The sequence below is a fragment of the Macrotis lagotis genome, chromosome 2 (assembly GCF_037893015.1).
Source record: "Macrotis lagotis isolate mMagLag1 chromosome 2, bilby.v1.9.chrom.fasta, whole genome shotgun sequence".
NCBI classification, from domain to species: domain Eukaryota; kingdom Metazoa; phylum Chordata; class Mammalia; order Peramelemorphia; family Peramelidae; genus Macrotis; species Macrotis lagotis.
In genome coordinates, this window is record NC_133659.1 from 216,856,577 (window position 1) to 216,881,688 (window position 25,112).

Here is a 25,112-nt window from a genome sequence, read left to right on the forward strand (position 1 = left end):
AGCAATTTTTGATCTGAGGATGTCCACAAATTCGGTTGGGAAAATTTTTATTTTCCCTAGTCTCTGACTGAAATTTAACATTTCCTTCAAATATGAATGTAGGCAAAAAAACATTATTTTGATAAGAGATCCTAGGCTTCAGCAGACTCCAAAGAGTTAGGGCATGGGACTCACCAAAGAAGTTTAGAAGTCTTGATTTACAGGATGAAGAAAGGAGTGGGGTGAAAGATCTGGGGAAAGCAGAAAAGATTTGTAACATAAATATGAAAAATATTCAGTTGTGGGGCAAAGGAGAAATTGATGGAGTAAATGAATTGCCTTGTGCCAGAGCAGGTCCAATTGAAATATGGTGATACTTATCTGTTATGGCTCCACCAATATATTGTGAGACTTGCTCCAGGATCATTTAGCAGCATGTGATTGGGAACAGATTAGGCAGATAGTGGTCATGTATTCTCACCCATAATTGCAAAGGTCTTTGATTTCACTTTTTTAATTTTTTTTGTAAAAATGATGTCACTTTTTAATATTCAGTTATCATGCCCAGTTGAGGTTTATTATAGTTTTGATTTTTTCACTGTCTCTCAACTCAAATATACAATCAGTTACCTGGTCTTCCTAAGACTTCTTCCACAGCATCTTTTGCACTTGTACCCTTCTCACATTTCAGGTCTTCTCATAGGTCATTACTCTTTTTTTTAAAAAACTTTTCTCACCTCTCTCCTAGACTATTGCAATGTTTTCCTAATTAATCTTTATGCCTTAAATCTTTCTGCTCTTCCATTGATTCTTTGCACAGATGCCAGTGTGATACTCTAGACCTCTAAGCATGTCACTTTTTTAAAAAAATTTATATTGATGGAGAGTTTCTTTATTGGTTAAACCACAATTATAGACAAACAAATGCATGAATTAATTACTAAATAAATTCCATTTTGTATGAGTTACAGGACACTGCATAGTAAAGCAGACTATGGACTGTGTATGTAATGTTACATTCATTTGTCTATAGTAAGGCAACTATTATGAATGAACATGATGGAACAAACATATAAAGAAAAGGATAAATAAAATAAAGGAGTTTAATAAATAGCACAATGAAATCTGAAAAAAATGAAGCTTGCCACAATACTATTCTGAAGGAGGAAAAAGAAAATATTTGAGTGATAAACACTTAAGTAGATCATGGATCTGCTATATCAGTGGTAGATGGTACACTTGACAGTGTTTAACAGAGAAAAAAATATGACTTCATTAAATTGTATGGTACCTATTTTTCTTCTCTCATTAGGACCCCAGAAGTAAGCACAAGTTTAAAATCCACACATATGGAAGCCCTACATTTTGTGATCACTGTGGCTCACTGCTCTATGGACTTCTACATCAAGGGATGAAATGTGACAGTAAGTTTTTCTTTCATATCAAAGGGTCTATTAGGTAATAAAGTCACAAAACAAGAAATTACTTTACTTGCAGATTGCAAAAAGTCCTCTAGGAATATTGAGTTATGAAAAATATATTTAGTGAATTCTTAGGATGTTCATTGGGGAAGCTAAATGGTGTGGTGGCTAGAGCACCTGGTTTGGAATTAGGAAGATTCATCTTCATGGGTTCAAATATGACCTCAGTCAATTAGTTTGTGTGACCTTTGGCCAGTCATTAAGCCCTGTTTGCTTCAAATCAGATGGAGAAGGAAATGACAAACTACTCCAGTACCCTTGCCAAGAAAACTCCACTGAAACAACCCAACAGCACCAATAGGATGTGCAGGAGACAATATTAGTCAGTAGGGGATTTTTAAAAAAAAGAGCTCGCCATATTGAAATCAGTGTGGATATTTATTAGGCTTTCACTCTACTACTGTTCAAAACTCATAAGTTGAACTGATCCACCAACCTTAGCTTCCTCATAATAGGGCTAACAAGTGTACACTATTATTTCCTGGCATGTTATGTTTTACTATTGACTCAAACCATTTGGAACATTCCAGAAACATTAGTAAATGCACAAAAGTAAAAAATAGATACTTTTTTGAGCTACAGACATAGACATATGTTCTCTGAGGTAAGCAGGATCCATTTCATTCTACTGATAATACTGGGCTTTTTCCCCAGGTATTTAAAGCTCCACTTTTTTATATAGAGAATGAGTTTAATCATAAACCAAGCTGAAAAGGACAGAATCTCTGGTGCTTTGAATTTCAGAATTATTAAAATTAATTCATTAATTATGAGCCAAACAAACCTCCTTTTTCAATATATGAAGATGATGCTCTTCAATTTTTTTAGTCAAATAACAGAACTTTGTCAGATAGCTTGATATATATATGTGCGTCTGTGTGTGTATGTGTTTATATATGTGTGTGTGTGTGTGTGTGTGTGTGTGTGTGTGTGTGTGTGTGCTTAGCAAACCAAAGTCACCTGCCACCTATAATTTCAGGAATAAAGATGATAATGTTTGTCCTTCTTCCTCTAAGAAAACCATGACATCCGGGAGATGCCATGACAAGTACATGGACTAAATTTAAGTGAGGGAGTGCTGTGCTAAGTCACCAGCCTTACTTTCTCCTCCAGAGCCATCTGGATCTATTGGCCAGTCAGGCAGTCAGGGTTAAGTGACTTTCCCAAGATCGCACAGGTAGTAAGTGGCAAGTAGAACTCCCATCCTTCTAACTCCAAGGCCAGTGCTCTATCCACTGTGCTATCAACATAGATCCAAGGGTAGCTAGGTGGCTCAGTGGATGGAAAACCAGCCCTGGAGTCAAGAAGACCCAAGTTCAAATCTGGCCTCAAATACTTAATAATTGCCTAGCTATGTGACCTTGGGTAAGTCACTGAACCCCCTTGCCTTAAATAAATAAAATTTTAAAAAATAGATCCCAGTCCCTCTGGGCCTTTATAAATAGGTGCAATAGTTTCTAACTGATCCATAATGGTCAGTTTTCTAATCATGAATCTCTCAGAGTTTAGCTAGGCTATTTATCAGATGATAGTTAATCATTAAGCCTAAACTTGAAGATTTTCACAACTTTGTACAGCCTACCAGAGATGATACTTTGGTGGTGCCACCTTTTAAAACTTAATATCTCCTCCAAATGAGTTATTGGAGTAAGACTCATATGAGAATAAATTCTTTGTCATGTGTATAACAAGACATTTTATATCTTTAAATTCCATATTTCTTTTCAGCTGAATTCTCTAAATAGTTATTATATACTCTCAGGTACCATGCTGGTACCAGGATTGCAAAGATGAAAATTGGAATAGCCCTTGTCCTCAAAGAACTTATATTCTGAAATACTGCATAAACAAACTCAAAAGATATATGATATAAAGTAGAATACAATGGAGATAAATTAGTCTCAGAAGAAAAGAAAAAATATGCCTTAAAAATTCAAGGAGAGGGAGATCATTTTTACCTTGGACATTTTTGGAAGTTTTCATAGTGATAATAACCCCTAATCCCCTTGAAAGAAAAGAAAGGATCTTTTATGTGAAGATGTGAGTAGGAGTATGTTATAGATAAATGGAGTAGCTTGTATTAAGTGCACAGAGAAAGGAAAGTACATGGTTTTATAAGATTAGGTAACAGTAGTTCTTTTGGGCTGGAACATAAAGAATACATTACCTGTAGTATAATAATCTGAAATTAGATTGAATAGGTAAATTTGAACTACTTTATGGAGGACCTGAAATGTCAAATTAAATTTTTTTCATTCATAGAATTAGGGTAGGATCCCATAGCAGTATATATTCTCCTTTTAAATAATTTAAATATCATAGAGTTTTATATATACATATATATTATTAATCTGCCTCTATTATTTATTCTACTACTCAAGTTAGTTTTGTACTACTAACAGCTGTCACTGCTGACAATCCATAAAGTTGTTTCCAATTTGGAATGAAGATTATTTATACAGATAATACCAGAGGACTTTAAGTCATAAATCTGACATATGGTCTCTGATGAATTCCAATCATTAGCTTATACCAGGATCCCCAACAGTAATTTTTTTGTGAACTCCAAAAATATATTGGATACCTATTATAAGACTGTTATCACACAGATGATTCTAGGAGTTTTAAAAGATTCCTGCTAAGTGTTATGTGAACAAAGACATTGCAGCACATTTTCAAGTTGGAAGAAAACTAATTTGTCACTTCTATTCAGAAGTGAGAACACTATGAATATGGTAATGTTGCTCCTCATATATAGTTTCTTTGCCTATTTTTTTTTAATTTACAGCCTGTGATATGAATGTTCACAAACAATGTGTAATAAATGTTCCAAGTCTCTGTGGAATGGACCACACAGAAAAAAGAGGGAGAATTTATCTGAAAGCGGAAGTCACAGCTGAAAAACTACATGTCACAGGTAAGACAGCTGCATAGCAGAATTATCTATAATTTAATTCCTGGGATCAGTTTATTTGTCTTCCAGTTTTATTTATGAATTAATGTTTTCCAAAAGGGATATTGGGGGCGGCTAGGTGGTACAGTGGATAGATCACGGATCCTGGAGTCGGGAGTACCTGAGTTCAAATCCTACCTCAGACACTTAATAATTACCTATCTGTGTGGCCTTGGGCAAGCCACTTAACCCCATTGCCTTGCAAAAACTAAAAAAGAATGCGGGGGGGATATTGGACCTATTCATTAATTTAATATTTCAAAGACATGGTGACAGTTAATAAATATTTGTGGAATTGGATTCAAATGAATAGAATTTAATTTACTCAAATCAAGAAAGACTCCCCCCAAGCCTGGACTGCACTTACTCCTAATCTCTACCTCTGGGCATCATTAGCTCCCTTTAGGGCTTAATTCAATCATGACCTACACAACACCTTATTTGATTCTTCCACGTTTTAGTATCCTCTCTCTCCTTCTCCAAACTGTTTTACATTTACTTTCCACATATTTTGTAATTATTTTCTTGGTAGACTAGTTAGTTCCTTGATGGCAAGAACTAAGGTTTTTTTTGTCTTTATATTTCCATGTCACATAGTAGATTCCTAACAGATGCTCGCTAATTTGAATTGAAAAAAGGAGGAAGCATGTGAGCCAATTGCTAAAGTGCCTCCAGGAGAAATTTTTTCCTAAGGAAAACCGTAACTTTTAATTTTCTAAAGGCTATACATTAGAATTTCAATTTAATACACTCACTTCAATACATTAAAAAATGAATATGTATGGGGGCAGCTGGGCGACAAAGTGGATAGAGCTCCAGCCCTGGAGTCAGAAGGACCTGAGTTCAAATCTGACCTCAGACACTTAATAATAACCTAGCTCTGTGACCTTGAGCAAGTCACTTAACCCCATTGCCTTGCAAAAAAATGAATGTGTGTGTATATTCTCTAGCAAATGCTGTTATCTTATGTAATATCATATAGAATCTCAAACAAATGGATTATGTATAACGGACTGAGAACTTGAATCAGAGGAGACTAGATTTAAATCCTAACTAGTTGGATGACAGTGAGACATCAGGTCTTAGTTTCCTCTGCTGTAAAATGATCGGAACGCCATAATTCCTTTATGGTCTGAAATCCTATGGAACTGTTATATCCTAGTAATAGCAATAATATAATCATTAACAACAAGGCAGTAAAGCAGACCTGTTATTGCCTAAGGAATTCCTGATAGGAACCTGCATCATAGTCTGAGAGAGTTGTCTGGGGAACCAAGAGGCTAAGAGATTTGACCATGGCCACAAAGTCAGTATGTACGTGGCTTCCTGTATTTTAATCCATACCAACTTTAAATGGATTTTTTCCCCTGTCCATTGATAGCAGATCTTTTTTATGTCTTGGACAACTTCATTTTTCACAAGTTAGCCCATTTGAGCTTTTGAGTCTACTCCCAAAGAGATTTTCATATTATGAAGAGTTAAAGACACTACTTTCATGAAATACAGACTATGTTCTAGGCATGTCTTTTGAACAGTGTACTATGGTTAATAGTTTCTTTAATATTTGAACAGCCAAAAAGACCTGCAAATGCACTGATGTATGTTTGTGTGTGTGTGTGTGTGTGTGTGTGTGTGTGTGTGTCTGTGTTTCCTTCACTCTTGGTTCTCTCTTCATCTGAGTAGATTGTTTTCAGAGTTACCTTGACCTAAAACCTTCAAACTCTGATAGAACTTCCCCTTTTGATAATTCACCTGTATGCACTTGCTTAGGCTTGGCTTCAGATAATGCTAAGCCCATCCTCGAAGCCTCTCTGCCTGCATGGACCTCCTCAACTTGCCCTCTGCTAGCTTCAGAAATCCAGCTTTACCTCCACTTCATTGAAGCATTGAAGGTGATAATTCAGTGGACTGCCTCCCAGCTCTGTTACCTTAGACAATGCTTAAGAGCAGAAGGAAATTGGCTATATAGTACTTCATAGTCTTATTGGAAGAGAAACAATTCCCTTGACTCTCAAAAGTGGTTCTTCATGTACTACCAAGAAAATTGGAAGAGTGAACAGAAGTTTTAATTATAAAGCTTCAGATAAAGTAGCTCATATATAGCCTGGCCTTAGCACAGACACCTGATTCTTGTGCTGGTTTCCTATCCTAGCCCTGGTAGTCACAACTAAAGTGCTGCTCTTAGACCATAGTTTGTATTTGAGTTTCTTGGATCTTTTCAAATGCAAATTGGGGGGTATTCACACCATTGATGACACTCTTTACCTCTCCTGTGAGCAAAAGTTTTTAAGTGAAATTAAAAATACCCAAATTCAAGATGACTATCTGGTGAAAAATTTATCTGACATTGTTCAAGTGGGCGGCATCTGGGTTAGTGATTTCATGAGGAAGAGTATCAGTCCTGGAGTCAGAAGTTTCAGCCTCAGACACTAATTCTAGGCCAATCACTTAATCTTCTTTGCCTCCGTTTCCTCATCTGTAAAATGAGCCCAGAAGGCAATGGCAAATAACTCTAGTATCTTTGTCAAAAAGGCCCAAATGGGGTCATGAAGAGTTGAACTTGACTAAAATGACTCAACAACAACAAAATGACAGTTCATTGAGTGGACTTCTCATTCCTTTTTTTGTAGATAAGTATATCTAACACTGATTTTTTTGTTGTAATTGTTTTTTGGATTATTTCTATCAAGCTAAGAATGATATATTCTGGGGCAACTTAATCTGTAACTTTGGGTCTCCCAGGCTCTAAAGGGAAATCATTAGATTCACCTTCTTTGGGTATAGCTACATCTAATACTACAGCAGAGAGTCCTTGAGACCCAGTTCAGTTTTTTCCCAGTTTATTGCTCTTCAGACAGGTCAACTTTTTTCCCATATCAGCTTTCCTTACATCTTCCCTCACACTGACCCAGGCCTCCATTCTCAGTGTGCTCTTGTCCTTATTGCTTTGTTGAAGGATCATCTTCTCAGGTGCTGCCCTTGTAGGGGTGAATGCAAATCTTGTGGGGTTAAGTCCTCAAATGGTTGGAAGTGAAGTGGGATGTGACATAGTGATGTGAGTACAGTTGTGCTAGGAAGGGCTTAGCCCTAAACTTTTCTGAGGATGTCCCCATCTTAGCACAACTGTACCTGCAGTTGACTTGATCTTTGCTACATTTCACTCTCAACCATTTTTGTCCCAGGTGAAAATATTCCTCCTTTTTCTCAAAATTGCTCAAAATTTTCTCAAAATTGCTCAAAATATTTCTCCTTTTCCTCAAAATGACATCCATATTAGCTGAAAAAAATCAGTAGTCTCTCTGACCTTGTAGACAAACAAATCATCTTGTTCAGAAAAGCATGAGTTAAATTGCTGTTTTTCTGAGACCTAGGACCTGCCCAGACCTAACAAATTATTTCTGACTGCTCATATTTTTATCCCTTCTACTCTCCAAATCCTGAAGTGTAAAACACTTCAGACTACATTATCTGCTACTTTATCAAAGTCAATTTGCTGTACCCTGGGATCAGCCCTGATTAAGGAAAGCAAGAATAAATGGAAAAGCATTAGAAAAAGTCCATGGTAATGGGAGTAAGGTCCTGCAGTAGTGAATGCCAGTTGGCCACACATTTTTGTTAATTATCTTGGCATCAAAAAGTTTTGGATTATTGTTGGCAAGTTTACAAATATCACAAGTGTACTGTCAGGATATAATTCTTTGGTTCATAAGGTATCCTACAGGCAGACATAGGATACAAATGATGATGTAAATTATTTAGTTTTCATGTCTTTTCGGTTATGTTTTTGAATATGGGGTGAAGTGAGTGGGCATTTCCACTCACCATAAAAACAGCAACCTTATGGTGCTATCTGAATTTTCTAATTCTGTCTATGACTGCCAAGGATCCTGACAGTGTCTCAGAACCATATCAAAGTATACAGATGGATCAGGACTGCACATATAACTGAGAAAAATTGTGAGGCATATTTCAAAGGTCAAAATCCATATTGAATGTACTAATGTTATATATGGTGTAAATGAATTTTTGACCCAGTAGTCATCTTAAAGGGACACAGTTTTTCATTCATTAAAAAGTCCATGCACTTTAAAAAAAAATAAATATTTTATTTCTTTTCCAAATAATGCAACAGTAGTTTTCACCAATCTTTTTTGTAAGGTTTTGAGTTTCACAATTTTTTTGCCCTTCATTCCTTCCCTCCCCCTCCCTTTGACAAAAAATAATCTCATATAGGTTCTACATATATAACTATGCCCATGCACTTGTGGAACAAGACAACCACTAAGGTTTTGTAGTAGGACTCTCTACCACAGTCCTGCCCACAACCATACACTGGACTGACTTTTCCTAAAGTTTTCTGTTCAGTTTAGGCTAAATTTTCTTTAAAAGACAGTGAAACTAAGTTCACTGATACAAATTCCTGATTGTCTGAGAATAAAAATCAACACAAGGAGTAATTGGGTAGGTTCCTTCTTGAGACTTCAGACTAGAAGATAAACCTCAGAACAATAGTAGGAAACCTTGGTTCCTTCAACTGAATTTACCTCAGTAAATATTCTTTCCCTGTTCTGAATGCCTTTTTTCTGATCTCATTAAGAATTAAGTTAACTTCACTTGATTAACTGGTAGATTATGAGTATTTATAAATGTTTGGATATCAGACTGGTTTTTCCCCCCAATTGACCACTTCCCTCTCATCTATTTATTATTCACATTAATTTCATTCATGCAGAATGTCTTCAATTTTATGAATTAATATTATCTGTTTTGTGGTTTATAATCACTTCAATTCCTTTTTTGGTTAAGAATTTATCCCTTACTCATAACTGTGAAATTTTTTTTTCTTTTCCATTTTTGTGTGTATTAAAGATCTTTAATATTGAAGACAAATATTTATTTGTAATTTTATTGTGGAATATAGCATACAATTTTGGTCTAAAGCTAGTTTTTCCAGACTACTTTTCAATTTCCCCATCTGTTCTTATAGAGTGAAATCTTTTCCAGGTAATTAACGTTACAGGTTTTCTAAAATACTGGGTTATTGAGTACAATTATTTTTTATTCTTCCTTTTCCAGTTCTTTCCAGTGATCTGTTTTTCTGTTGGGTAGTTTTTTTTTAAATCAATAGCAAAAGTTTTGATGCTTACCCTTCATAATATAGTTTGATATCTGGCTATTCCCACTTCATTCCTAACTCTTTTTCATTATTTCCTTGTTAGTCTAGATCAATGGTATCAACCTCCAATAGAAACAGGGACCACTAAGCCATACATAAGAATCCCTGTGGGTGACAGATAAATAATTTTAAATTATCTATTACTCTATATGCATATATAATATTTCTACATTTTATTATATTTTTATTTCTTTAAAAAAATTCCCAATTGAATTTTAATATGTTTATGTTTAGGGCCACATATTTGATACTTCTGGTCTATCTGTCTTTTATTCCTGCAGATGAACTTAATGTTTTTTCTAGTTCTGCATAATGTCCATTTTATGGTTTGATTGGTATTGATTGTAGCTAAATCTGCAAGTTAATTTTGATAGTATTATCATTTTTATTATATTAATACAATCATGAGCACTGAACATCCATCCAATTATTTAAGTTCTTTATTTTTTTAAGGAACATTTTTATTATTTTATTTTTAAAAGTGTTTTGGTACATTAACTCCAAGATATTTTAGGATTTTTGTAGTTATCTTGAATGTGATTTCCCTTTCTATTACTGCCTCTTTGTTTTGTATTACTATGCAGAAATGCTGTTAGTTTCTGTGAGTTTAGTTTATATCCTGTTCTGGAGATTGTTTGTAAGACAAGTAATTGGAGCTTTAAACCAATTTCAACAATTAAGTAAACTTTGGTTTGAGGCAGAAAATTTGAGTTTGAATCACATTTCAGTCTTTCAATCTTGTCCAACTCTTCATGACCCCATTTGGGATTTTCTTGAAAAAAATACTAGAGTAGTTTGCCATTTCCTTTCTAGCTCATTGATGAAGGAAACTAAGGTAAACAAGATTAAGTGACTTGTGACACAGCTAGTAAGGGTCCAAGGCCAGATTTAAACACAAGAAGATGAGTCTTCCTGACTCCTAACAGCAATAAGAACTAAATTTATATAGTATCTACCAAGTTGGAAGTGAGAAGAAACTGTGGTAGGCTTTCCTTCTACTACAAACTCTAGTGGTTGCCCTAAAATTTACAATTATCATCTCATTTGATCATCACAACAACTCTGGGACATAGGTGTTGGTATTATGCTCATTTTTATAAGAAACTGAGGCAGACTGAGACTAAGTGAAAATGAAGATGCTGGATTACATGAGTTGCAAAGTCCCTTGAATACCTGTTATATGCAAGAAACTATTAATACTAAAGATAACTGATTTACATGAAAATGTATTATTCCTCTCTTTATATTTTTTCTATAATTATACAACATTGTATACCTAAGAATCTTAACAAGACGATAACAACTGTAATCATAATAGCTCATATTTTTATAGTGCTTTAAGGTTTGAAAAGTGATTTTTCTATGATTATATCAGGTAAATTATTTTCTTCTGTTTTTATGTCAGTGGCATTGTGGATGGAGAATTGACCTTGAGGCCAGAAAAATATGGGTTCAAATCCCTCTACTATACTTTCCCAGTGTGTGCCTGGCCACATCATTTAACCTTCTCTTGGTCCTTTAGATAATTCTCTAAAACTTGTACAACCATGCATTTTAGAAGGGAGTTTTCCCATGTGAGAGTTCCCTGTACTGAGGAAATCACAAATCCAGTCACTCTCCCTAAACAGGGCAATCATTGCTGAATTACATAGGGTGAACATTCCCTAAGAATTCTGTTTTGCCTGGCCCATATAATGATGGGAGCAGAAAGAGAAGAAAAGCAGGCATGCCACAAGTACAGTCATTTGTTCATACAGGGATAAACAGGCAGTGTAATATGAAAAATAAAATGGGGTCAACTTTGCAGTGAACAAAGGATGACTAGAGCAGAAATGAACAAATAAATTAGATAAGAGTACAATCTTTTGATAGTGGAGTTTTTAAATTGTTCATTTTTATGCCAATGATGCCATCTTTTAATTGGATTGAGCTCTAAACTATAACTCTTCCTTCTTCCCCCATAAGTCTGAGCAATTACATTTTATTTGTAACTTGGATAATTATTGGTTGGGCATATGGTAAGAATTAGACTATAGCTATTTGACTTCCACATGAAACCATTTAAAGCTCTGAATGACAATTGTCATAAGAAAAACAGAGAAACTCGAGCTTCTGGCTGGAATTTTGGATGACTTTGAGTGTCAGCTCAATCTTGATTCACTTCCCAAGAGCTGTTTCTTTAATATGTTTACCAGATCACTTCCTTAATTGCTTGGAGTATTATTATGCAAGGGACTTGACAGCAAAAGGCATTTTGTAGATATAATAATCGGTATATATCCCATAGAGGTCAGAGATTGAAAAATTCCGGGTGTGTGTGTGTGTGTGTGTGTGTGTGTGTGTATGAAAATGTTTTAACAAGATTTTTATGTAACAAAGAACCAAAAAAGAAAGTAGATGTCCATCAGTTTGGGGCTATATGAATGCATTGTAATATTTCTGTACTATAAGCAACAACAAATGTACAAAATTCAGAGAATAATTGGAAAATTTTCATCAATTATTCATGAAGTAAGCAGATCCAAAGGGAAAGCAAGAGTATATATAATAACAACAAGAATAGAAAGAACAACAACAAATCTTAGTTATATAATGACTAAGCTTGACCCTGAAAAATAATTGAGAAAATTATACTCTTCCTTCATTGCAGAATTTGAGGATGCTGAGTGTGGAATATTGAAGATACTGTCAGACATGACCTGTGGATTCATTAGTTTTACTAAGCTTTTTTCCCCTTTTTGATATTTTTATTATAAAGAATGGCTCAGTAGGTATAAGGAAACATATATTTTGCCATGGATGTTATAATAAAAAGGCATCAATGAAAAAAATAAGATAAGTTTTAAAAAATAATTTCATAACCAGTTGAAACTGCCAGGAAGAATAATTAAACTTAGATACTCTTTTTTAGAGAGAAAGGACTTATTTGGAGATAATTTGCTAAAATGGAATCTTGTATGTGATTAGCGTTGAGATTAGCTAAAAATGATATAGCTGTTCTAGCCCATTTGTTTCAGAAAAATCTCTACATAGAGGCAAAATAGTATTGAATTTGCCGACAGAGAACATGGATTATGATCCTGGTTCAACTTCATCCCTAGGAGATCTGATCAAGTGACTTCACTCAATCCCACTTTCCTTGTTTATAAAATGCAGGGATTGAAGAAGATGAGATCTAAAGCCCCTCTTAGTTATGAACTGTGTGATTCTTCAACTTTGCCCATCTAACACAGGAATTTTATTTGAAGATAAAATGTTAATGGTGGTAATACATCATTTTCTTTTTAGTTTAAAAAAAGTCTTCAATTTAAACAATTCTACTGCATCAAGAGAATTTTTATTCTCAGATTATTCTTACTTGTTACTTTCCCAGGTTTTTTCTGATTCCTAGGGAAAAGCTCCCATCCTTAGTGAAAAAGAAAGAAAATAATAAGTAGTTATTCTGCACCTCAAACCTGATTTTTTTTAGTGGCTCTGGATTTATACACAGACTTGAAATTCGACTTTGTAAATAGCAATTATCTTCCTTCTAAATCTAGTTGATCCTCTTGAATTGTTGACCTTTTCTACAGAGAATGAAAAATCTGACTTGAATAGGACTTCCAATAACTTATCCTACCAGTGCATAAGTATCTGTGCCTTGCTTTTCCATATGTTAAGGATTAACAGCTATCCGGAAGCAAAATACCTCATGCCCTGAGTCTCTTTGGGAATTTGACAACTCTTTTATTTTCCATGATCGTGGACAAAATTAGTGAATTAAAACAAAAGTATTTATTCAGTCCTTACTCTGTGCCAGACACTGCATGGCACTGTAGTTACAAAGATAATAAAAAAATTAAGATCCTGCCTTTAAGAAGCTGATATTCTTAAGGGGAAGAGAAGACCAGGGAAGAAAGTAATGCTCTGGGAAAAGATAAGGATTAGACCAGAATGACCTGAATGGCATATGAAGCTGAAACATGGTCTGGTGTCTAGGACCAAACAATAGCTATAACAGATTCTGTGATCTAGTTTGCACTCATCAACTGGTTTAGGCAGTAATATAAAAACTTCAAAGGAAAATGGATTCAGAAAAACATGAGTTATGAAGGTCCACTTCTCAGGTGTGATGGCCTAAATAAATGGTTGGATGTAAAACAAAAGCATGATGAAAGACAAAAGAGAGGTAAAGACATAAGTATGACTACAAGTTGTAATGGATACAAATGTAGCCTTGGAATCAGGAAGAAGTGGGTTCCAATCTTGCCCTTGACATTTTCTGTCTATATGACCATGGCTAAGTCCTTATATCCCCTTAAACCTCAAATCCTCATCTGTAAAATGGAGATATTAATACTTGTAATAATTGCTTTATAGGATTGTTATAAAATTCAAACAAAACTAATGTATCCAAATGATTTGCTCTTACAGTAAATATCACTTATTCTGAACACAATTTATCTAAAACTGTGATTATATCCATGAATAAAAGGTAGAAAAGCATGTATATAGTGCTTGCTATTATTTTGCTATAATTACTATTATCATTTTTGCAAATATTGGCTCATTTGATCCTCACAACAACTTTGTAAGGTAAGTCTATTATTATACACACTTTACAGTTGAGAAAACTGACACATACAGATGTTGAATGACTTTCCCAAGGTCACACAGAAAGCTTTTTTGATCTGATTTGAAGTCAGGTCTTCCTAACTTAAGGTCCAATACTTTATCCACTATGCTACGAGTTAAGAACATCTGACCTGAAAATTCCCTTCACTATTTATTGGTAGCCTGTCTATAACTTCAGAGGTTCAGTGGTTCTCCATAGTCACACAGCTATCATGTATCAGAGATAGCGTATAAACCCAGGACTTTACTGATCAAGGCTTTACCTCTGACCATAACAACATGTGATCCTCTTATTGTTGATATTAATATTGTTTATTTAGGCAATCTTTATGTTGTAAGTGTCATTAAAAGTATGAATTTCACAGAGGCAGATCCTGATCTGCCAGCTATAAGAGCCCTCCCTCTAATACTTTTCATTTGTTTTGCATATATTACATGCTTCATTATCTTTTATATATATTGTTCTTCCTCTACCCTTAAGATCAAAGGGCTTTTTCCATTTTTTTAAGATTGAATCCCCATCATCTAGCACATAGTAGTTACTTAAAACATGTTTATTAGATGAGTGACAAAAGTGAAAGTCATTCTAGTATATGAACCTTAAATATCTGTGAACATACTTCTAAAGATTTGGTTATAAAAATAATGGGGGAAACTTAATATATTCTGTGAATGATATTCATAATAAAGTATATTTATTCTAGATGAGTTATTCTTTAGAAACTGCATCAATTCCCTAATGTCAGTTTTATTGCCCCTTACAAAGTGCAGTTGTCGATATTTTTCTCATAGGAGTTCAATTGCAAAAATGACTTCCCAAAGAATCAGAAGGTAAAGTAGCTTCCTTATGACCACATGGGTTCATAATTGAACTATGCCTCCATTTATGACTGCTCATCATCCACTCTCCCTCTCAGGTCATTGTTACTCCTAATAGGTTTTATTTATCTTTTCTGAACCAATGATATAAATGACCTTAGATAATTTTGTAGGCCTCATTTTTCCCTTATGTAAAATGAGAAAGATAGACTAGATGATCTGAAAGGGCTCTGACATTCTTTGTCCAAGTCAGATAAGCGCTTCCAGTGTGTAGCCAGTCAGGTAGTAGAGCGAGAGGGAAGAAGAGAAATGAATGGCAAACCAGAAAACCTATTATTCAATCATCCTTTATACAGGGGATATTTACTAAGTACCCTCTATAGTCCAAGTATTGAAAGAGGGGGCAGCTAGGTGGAACAGTGGATAGAGCACTGGCCCTGGAGTCAGGAGGACCTGAGTTCAAGTATGGACTCAGACACTTAATAATTACCTAACTGTATGACCTTGGGAAAGTCACTTAACCCTATTGCCTTAAATAAATCAAATTTTTTTTAAAAAAAGAAAGAGACGTAATACAAATTAAAACTTTCTTACTCCTAAGAATAAGTTATGTTTTTTAGCTTAGTTGTCATTTCTCCTTTGACACAAACCATTTCATCCATGCCTGTTTGGCCAGAAATGTTGCTAAAGTGTTTATATTTAAGGGTTTACACTATAAAATTAGTAGCACTTTCGATTCTGATAATACTTTATTTGATGCATTCTTTTTGAGAGTTGCCATAATTTTCACCATAGCCAGAGGTGAAATAATGAAAGATAAAATGGCAATAAGGATTCTAGTTTAATCCTTTAGCTCTGAAGAAAATGGGTTAAATTTCTTCTCTATTTGGTTTGGAGCAAGAGATCATATGCTGAAGTTACTCTTAATGTGGTTCTATAACCTCAAGTTACTTCATTTTTATCTGTTTAGGTAGGTGTTACTTAAATGCAAAAGCCGGTTTACCCTGTGATCCTGGGTGACCCTTAAGTGCCTATCCTTACATCAGCAAGTGACTGCACTTTGCTTCAGTAACTACAAAATGTTACCATTATGGTAGTTAGAAAAGTCTGTGCCCCCTCCAAGCTTCCTGATGTTTCCCTTATCCTTTGACCATGGAGTAATAACATCCAGAGAGTTGAAGCTCACTGGGGCAGTTTTGCTTAGACAATTTCTCAACTGGAAGGCTGTCTAATAAAAAGCATTGAGTACTTTGAACTGCCAATCAGAATGTGAACTTTATTTCACAATACTTCAAAGTACAAAACATAAATGGACAATGCAGGAGGAGAAGTAAGATTTTGTTTGATAGTATGAGTAAGCTAGAGATGGAACCAGCATTCATTCTAGTGTCTTATCCTTCCTATTAAGCAACTTGCTAGTCCTGCATCTTTCCTGCTGACAAACCTTATATCTAAGTGTAAGTCCTAAAAGGAATCAATGGGGAACTAATAGTAAACACGCTAACTGTTTGCTTTAGCTATTCTGTCCTGCCATGTTTATCAGTACTTAAATTTGTGACTCAACATATACAAAGACATTTGTGAAGTAACAGTTTAAGGAAACATTTGTTATACTAGAAAAATCAAAGGATCGTAGATTTCAGACCAAAAAGGATCTCAGAGGTTAGTTATTTAAATCACCTCTTTCTTTTTACAGATAATTAAAAAAAAAAAAGAATCCCAGGGAAGTTTAGTGATTTGCTAAAGATCACATAGGTAGCCAGTAGTAAAAACAAAAAGGAGGAATTTGAATCCAGGTTCTCCAAATTCAAATCCAACATTGTTCTATCTATCTCCAAAATAATTGAAAATTATTATCATATTTCTCTACTATATTGTGGGTTGATTAGGGGAGTCTAGATCAATACTTGGATCTAGCCCTCTTGCTTAGTCTGGTCAGCAAAGAGAGATGGTAATTCAATTCTTGAGAGTTAATTAGATCAACAATTTGTATGGAGGGAGAAGAGATGAGGGCACCGAAGAGAACCTTACAGTTATAGACATGAATTAGAAGAGGATCCAGCAAAGAAGACAGAAAAATAATGGTCATACATGCAAGAGAAGAACCAGGAGAGAGTGGCATCCCAAAAATCTAGAGAGAGGAAAATATTAAAGAAGAGAAAAATAATTGATAGTGTCAAAGACTTCGGTGACTAGAAGGAAAATGAGGTTTGAGAAAAGGCCATTGGCTTTGGCAACTTAGAAATCATTGGTAACATTGGCAAGAATAGTTTCAGTGGAATTATATTTTCAGAAGCCTGATTGTAAGAAATTAAGAGAATGAGAGGAGAGAAATTGAGGTGACCTTTTACAGGAGTTTAGCTCTAAAGGGCAAAAGAGATATAGAACATTAATTAATGAGGATGGAAAGATCAAGTGAAAATTTTTTTCAGGATGGGGGAGACATGGACATGTTTGTAGATAGTAGGAAGTAATACAGTAGACAGGGAGAAATGAAAATAAGTGAAAGAAATGAGGAAACAATAGTCTTACTCTTTGCATAAGATGGCATACTTAGAGAACTGTGGAGCACCAACTAAAAACTAGTAGAAATAATGAACAATTTTAGCAAAGTCTCAGAATTTATAATAAACCCACATAAATCATCAGCATTTGTATATATGACCAACAAAATCCAGTAGGAAGTAATTGAAAGAGAAATCCCATGGTATTTTCCCCTTTAGCCCTGTTCCCCCATCCACCTTTAAACTGTAAAGTATGATGATTTATTATGAGTTATTGTGCTTTATTTATGAAGCCCTGAAACTGAAAGTATTTATGAGAGATGTGATTCAAAAAAGGAATTGCATACCACTTATTGACCTCTGTAGCTCAGTTAACTGTAACTCAGTTAAATGGCAAACTATGTGCTATATTCACACATGGAACATTATTGCTATCTTAACTCATTCTCTTTGCCACAATTTTATTGCAGTTTCCTACTTTGGATGTTGAGTTATCATTAGTTGTGGGATGGAGGTTTGGGAGATGTGAGATTGTGATTTCTTTCCCCCCCCTTTTCCTATAGACAATGAATATCATTTCTCTAACAAAGCCTTTTCCTATTGGGAGAGGAGGGGAATCCAATTGGATTTCAGTGACCGTTAAGTGTCTGAGGCTGGAATTGAATTCAGGTCCTCCTGACTCCCAAGACCAGTACTCTATCCACTGTGCCACCTGTCTCTTAGCTTTTTCCTTCAACTTGAAAAAAAACACACTTTTGTACCAGTCATTAATCAAGTGTAGCCCTCTTCTATTTCTGACTAAGTTGTTCTCAAGTCTTTAGGTTCTTTGTAGGAAAGCCAAACTAGTCAACCTGAAAGTCTTAGGTGAGCATTTAACTCGAATTATGGTAGTGTGATTCTCTTGAAGGAGCAACATCCCTCAGAAGAGGGGAAGAAGATTATTATTGAGGTCTTTCCAAGATTATTCCATTACCATAAAAATGAATAAACACTGATAGAGCAGGTCATTCTTGTGTAGAATTTTAAGTGCTTCTAATTATAGGATTATCATTTAAGCACAAGACTAATTGTATGAAATTACTGCAAGAAACTTGATATGCTAGAAAGTTAGAGCTACAATTACTGAAGAATCATATAAAAATTTGCAATTGTCTCTCTAAGCACTCAGACATTACAGTCTTCTAAATTTTTGCAGGGAATAAGGGATGAGAAGTTGGAGGGGGGGCAATAAATAGAGCAGAAAATGGATATGGAATTAGTTATTTCATCCTTAAAGGATAATGAGTACACTAAAAGCCCTTTAGTACCAAATGGAAAAAACTGTATAAATACTAAGTCTAATTCTTAACTCTATCTTCAAAGACATTTAGTTTCCTGATTAGGGTAGTTTATACATTTAACTATGTGTTCTGTCTGAAAGCAAGTAGATGAAGATGTCTTCCAAAAGTTCTGTAAAGAACACTGTAAAATGTTGGTTTGCTTTGGCCTTATTGATACAAACAGTGAAAGATCTAGTAAAAATAATTACCTGAGCTCCTAAGGTTAGAGATCTTCTTAAGGAAGAATATAATTGGTTGTAAAATATGCCTATTCTAGCATAGTAACCTCGATGGAGGGATCATTATTTGAATTAATTATTGCCATGAAAATTATTTTTAAATGTATTATTTATTATGAACTTAAGTCATGAACAGACATTAATATTTCAATATACAAAAATCCAGATAAGATTATGTATGAAAATATAATTCAGTAGTAGTTCTATTATGGCTATCATTTTCCCAGTATTCAACAAATCCTGCATTCCTGGTATAAGTTCAAACTTGTAATAAGGTACAATCTTTTTAATATGTTATCTCTTTGTTAATATTTTATTACATTTTTTGTAACAGGAAGTTTGCATCTTCAGAACTCATCCTCTAGTTTACTCTACTGACAGAGGTAGAACAGGCAGTGCCTACCTACTGACTCAGCCCCAACAAAAAGATCCTAAGAAATTCCCTTGGCTTCCTAACCCATCTCTTGGTGTGCTAATATTCACAGGCTTTGTGTTATCCTTGGCTAGATGGCGACACTAGTTAGTGTTTCTTGTTGCTTTTGTTAAAATTTCTGGTTTATATGGCTAATCTTCATCTTTTCATTGTTTTTTTTCTGAGAAGAGTGAGGTTTTCTTGGCTGAATTATTTTTTGAATATTTGAATTGTTCTTTGCTGGAATTATTCAAGTGTCCACTTTTGTTTAAAGTCCATATGAATTCTAGAAGAATCAATCTACTGATTTCTTTGGGATGCTCTGAATAGTTTGCCCATTTTCCTTAATACTCTAATGACAAGTTTGTGGCTAATGAAAAAATAGAATAGATGTAGGCAAAACTTTCCTCTAAAGCAGAGGTTCCTAAGCTAGGGTGTGTGTGAACTTAAGATTTTTTTATAACCATATCAATATAATTGCTTTCCTTTGTAATCATGTAAATAAATATATTTTCTGCATTTAAAAGCATTATACTGAGAAGAGGTTTGTAAACATCACCAGCTTATCAAAAGGGCCCACAACAAAAAAGTTTTAGGACCTCTGCTGTAAAATTTTTCAAATGAGATGAATTTTGGGGTAGTAGAGTGGCTGATAATTGGTGGGAGAGGGCTGAATTGTTAATATAGAAGAAAACATTAATATGCAGAGGTCTGCTGGAGATATAAAGAACAATCTATAAACTCAGTTATTGCTTCTCTGAGCATTTTTAGTGAATTTCTGGCAGTCAGTGACCCTTACTTCACCAATCACTAAACTGACAGGCAAATCTCTTTCTTATAATTCTCCCCAGTGGTCAAGTAAGGAGAAAATACTTGTTCTGTGGCTGAATTTTAGGATTTCATCCTAGAGAGTGCCCTGGATGCCTACCTGAGGGTGAGGATCTCATTTATATAACTGGAAGCCAAAAAAAGAAAAGAAGAAAAAAATAAAGTCATTTGGGGAAAATTGTGTAAATTGGAAACTATAAATTGTATCTTCTTGGAATTGTAACTGACCATTTGCTCTGACCTCATTACTTCTTTCAGATACATAGCTCCTTTTGGATCCCATTGAACACCTATTTAATTAGCCCCAAGAGAACATAAATTCTGTTCCAGCCCTTTCTTCTTAGAGTTTCTGCCTTCTGAAGGATTCTGAGTTAAAAACACCACCAACAATAAAAGTTAAACAAAAGTAGGGTAGGAAAGTGTCTGCATTGGTATTCCATGGACAATAGGACAGGAGCTCCCACAGTGCTTATTTTTAGAAGAAGATGAAACTAATCTGGTTTTAGTGTTGTAGTTGTTCAGGTGACATTTATTAAGTCATTTTCCTATATTGACACAGCAGTACCACTCATCCTCCCACTGCTAGACCCACAGAGAGGAGCTCTGGCCACAGCAAGAGAGCTTCGCCTGAATCTTCATTTATTTTTAATTGCTGGCACCTACTAGGCATTTTGTTTTTACATTCTCCCTGAGTGGGGGTGGCCAAGTTAGGCCAGGACCAACATGTAGACAAAATAAGTGACTTGTAGGCCAGTGTATTAGCATCTACAGCATCATATGGATTGTATAAAGCTTAAGATGGTTTTATCCAGGTCAGCATGTTACTAGTCTGTGACAGTTAGGAGACCTAGCTAAATATGAGAAAATTATTCAGCACAGACTGCAGTTGTCTAGTGGAATTGGCCAGGGAATTAATCTTCTCTTTTATTTGGGAGGATATAAAGGGAATAAGTATTTACCTAGAGCCTACAATATGCTTAAGGCACTGTGCTTAATAATTTAAAACAAAGCAAAACATATTTCACTTGATCCTCACAACAACTCTGGGAGGTAGGGGTTATTATTATCCTCATTTTACAGGATAATAATTATTATCCTCATTTTACAGTTGAGGAAACTGAGGCCAAAAGAGGTTAAGTGATTTGCCAAGGATCATATAGCTAATAAATGTCTAAGACTGTATTTTAACTCGGATCTTCCTGACTCCAGTGTCCTCTGCTACCTAACTGCCATTATAAGAATGGTATTCTGACTCTTGGACTGAAATAAAATGATATTTATATAGAATGGTATCATAATGGTAAAATCAGATCAAGGTCAGCATTTTTTTTAATTGTTTGCAATTTTAAATGTGTAGAAAGTGAATGAAGGATTTTAGAGAAATGGAGAACCATGGAATGGACAAAACATACTGCCTGTGTCTCAATCAGCTTAGTAACTATCCTTCCTTCTCAAGAGTTATTCTATCTGGAAGCTTTTTTGTTTCTGGGCATGGCTATATGTGATTCCTCCATCCTTTGAGCTTTGTTTCATCTTGAATTTGCAAGCATTACAACAAGAATTTTGTGATTTTGATAGCAAATCCTCTGTGGTTCTTCTTAGTATCTCTCCCAAGCATATGTCTGCCTTTTCAGAAGGGCAAAAGGGAAATGAGGTAAATTTTATCCACGAATCACTGGCTTAGGTCTCATTGTTAAGGTAAATGATGCATGTTGCCAGTTCTGTGTTTGATTTGTGAGTGTGAATCCTACTCCTCTAGTAATTATATTATGACATGTAAACTGCATATTTACCTCTCTCTAATACTCAGGGAATGTAAAGGCACCATTGTTAAACTGTTGTAAAAATCATGAATACCACTGCCATGGCACAATAAACTGCCTCCTGGGGTAAATAAGAGTTTTCTACTCCTGTTGTACCATTTCTTACCTGTGAGGCTCTGAACAATTGAAAACTATCTTGGCATGCTAGCTAAATGACATGTGATTTGTAGAATGAATGCTATTTGGTCAATAGACCCCTTGATTTTTTTTTTTATTAAAAGCAGGAGTTACTTGTTCTCAAATTTTGACCATGTTCAAGACCTCAAGCCCAATTCCCTGTTTCTTATTAGAATACAAAATATTTTGCCTTCCTTAGACATTATACACTCTTTTTAATCCTTGTCTTCCACTGGTTTTCTTTGTTTTTTAATGTTCTAGAAAAACTGAACTGCTAACTATTCCTCAATCTCATTCCATCTTTACCTGCTTCTGTAAATCTGTGTATGCTATCTTTTCTTTCTTCAATGCACATCTTTCATCTTCTGTTGAATTTTTTTCTCTTCCTTCAAAGCCCTTCATTTGCCACCATATTCAAGAATGTTTGCAATCTCCCTAGTCTAAAGGGATCTCTCTTCCTTCAGGGATCTCTCTTCCTTCTCAATTTTTCTATTTAGTCTATATTTCTCCTTTGCCTCCAATACATTTTTTAAAAACAATTTCTTTTAAACTCTGAACTTAACAGTTGTCAATAAATACAAATATCTTCAAACAAAAAGAAGAGAATTATATAAAAAACTATTAGCTGCTGTCATGCAATTTTTTTAAAAAAAGAAATATAGGGGTGGCTAGGTGGCACAGTGAATAGAACACTGGCCCTGGAGTCAGGAGTACCTGAGTTCAAATCCAGCCTCAGACACCTAATTAACTAGCTATGTGGCCTTGGGTAAGCTACTCAATCCCATTGCCTTGCAAAAAAAAAAAAAAAACAGAAATATACATAGAATTTAAAAAACAGTGACAAAATTACTCTACTTGTATCTTCTTAGAATCTGTTTTTCCAGTACATTTTAAAAATATTTTATTGATACTTGCTTTTTTTTTATTTGTTGTATTTATATCTCCCTCTCCTCTTTCTTAGTAGAAGCTGTCACTTGTAACAACTATGTATATTTAAGGGGAGGGGAATATTTCATCATCTCATCTTTTGAAGTCATGATTGGTTGCTGTTTGGTCAGAGTTCTGAGGTCTTTCAAAACTGTTTTTCTTTGTATAATTATTATAGTAACATCATAAATTATTCTCAGTTCTGCTTATTTTTATCAGCTTATACAAATCTTCACAGGTTTCTCTGATTCTATCCCTTTCATCATTTCTTTTGGAAAAATAAAATTCAATTACATTTGTATACCAGTATGTTTGATTCCTCAGGTGGTCTCTGACTATTTTTTTTTATTTGCTACAACAGAAATGATAATATAAATATCCTTGTACATGTTAGTCCTTACCTTCTGTCTTTGACTTCCTTTGGCTGCATGACTAGGGGCAATATTGCCACTAAACTATAGTTTAGTAATTTGGGGTGGGAGAAGAGGGGTTTATGGTTCCAAATTATTTTCTAAAATGTTTGAACTAATTCATGTCTCCACCAGTCATATATAAGTAACCCTGTTTTCATTCATTCTCTTCAGCAATTGCTCTTTTACATTTTTGTCATCTTTTCTAATCTGATTAATGTAAATTATTTGGATTAGCTATTGATTGTTTTTATTTATACATTTTAGAACTAGTAATATCTTTTGACTACTTATCTATTTTAGAAATGTTTATTTTTCTTATTGGTTTTTAATCAATTCTTTATGTCTTATGTATTTGTCCTTTATCAAAGAAATTGTCTATGAAAGTTTTTCTAGTTAATTGGCTCCCTGCTAAACTACACTGATTATACTTATTCAGAACCTTTTCAAGTTTATAAAATTATTGTTGTTGGGTGACTTCAGTCATGTCTGACTCTTCATGATCCCATTTTCTTAGCAAAGATACTAAATGATTTGTCATTTCCTTTTCCAACTAATTTTACAGACAAGGAAACTTAAACATACAGGGTTAAGTGACTTGTCTGGGACACAGAACTAGTAAGTGTCTGAGATCAAATTTGAACTCAGGTCTTCCTGACTCCAGGCCCAGTGCTCTATCCACTGAATCACCTAAATACTAATTACAATTGTCTATTTTCACATTTATGATCATCTGATTCCCTTGATTTAGTTTTCTGCCTAGACAGTGTTGTGTAAGGTATTTTTTTTCTTTTGTGATATGAAATAATCGTTGTGTCTTCAGGTGACTTTTGTTATTAGTTTGTCAGTTCTATATGATAACCCTTTAGTGGCTTGATATTTCATTGATTTTGTAAATAAGGCAGCAGCATCATGGGGTTGTGGTGAGGATCAAATGAAATAAACTATGTAAAGTGCTTTGCAAGTCTTAAAACACTATTCTACAAATATTAGGTATTATTAGCTATGGCTTTAATTTTTATTATATTGGCATAACTCAATCATAATTAATTAATTCTACTATAGTCTTTGTCTTCCTTTATTCCTATAAAATAGTGTTTTATAGTTGTAGTCATATAAGCCCTGAATGAATCTCAATAGCTTAACTAGCTGAATATTTTATACAATCTGGTGTTAGTATGAATGAGATTTTCTATCTTTCCTGGCCCCATCATGTCTTAACATCTATCATAGTTATCTGTGTACCTGTCATGTCACTTATTAGATTCTGATGCTCTGAAAAAAGGGTCTGTGTCATATTTTTTTTCAGTTTGTTGAATTCAATTGATTTTAGGCAAACAAGAAGCACAGTGGTATTAGCTGATTGTTGGCGGACAGATTTCAGTGTGCTGATCTTAATTGATAAGTTTGAGGAAACCAATAGAAAGTGATATGGCCATTACAATGTAAATGTCCAGATTTTCTGACTCTAGTTGAAATGAATGAGAGATTTTGGCAGGTAAATTTCTCTT

The 25,112-nt window shown here is 34.5% G+C and overlaps 1 protein-coding gene across 2 annotated transcripts in view; it reads left to right on the forward strand.

Annotated features, from left to right (window-relative positions):
• PRKCA (protein kinase C alpha) overlaps positions 1 to 25,112 on the forward strand; it is a 487,054-nt gene that overhangs the window by 342,853 nt on the left and 119,089 nt on the right. The window contains exons 1-2 of one of the 2 annotated variants that reach the window (XM_074224746.1): positions 1,205 to 1,403; positions 4,249 to 4,377. In XM_074224746.1, coding sequence (XP_074080847.1) covers positions 1,391 to 1,403; positions 4,249 to 4,377 — 142 coding nt within the window. In that variant the 5' untranslated portion in view covers positions 1,205 to 1,390. Of the gene's footprint in view, positions 1 to 1,204; positions 1,404 to 4,248; positions 4,378 to 25,112 lie in introns of those variants that run through there. The other variant, XM_074224747.1, reaches the window with a different exon arrangement.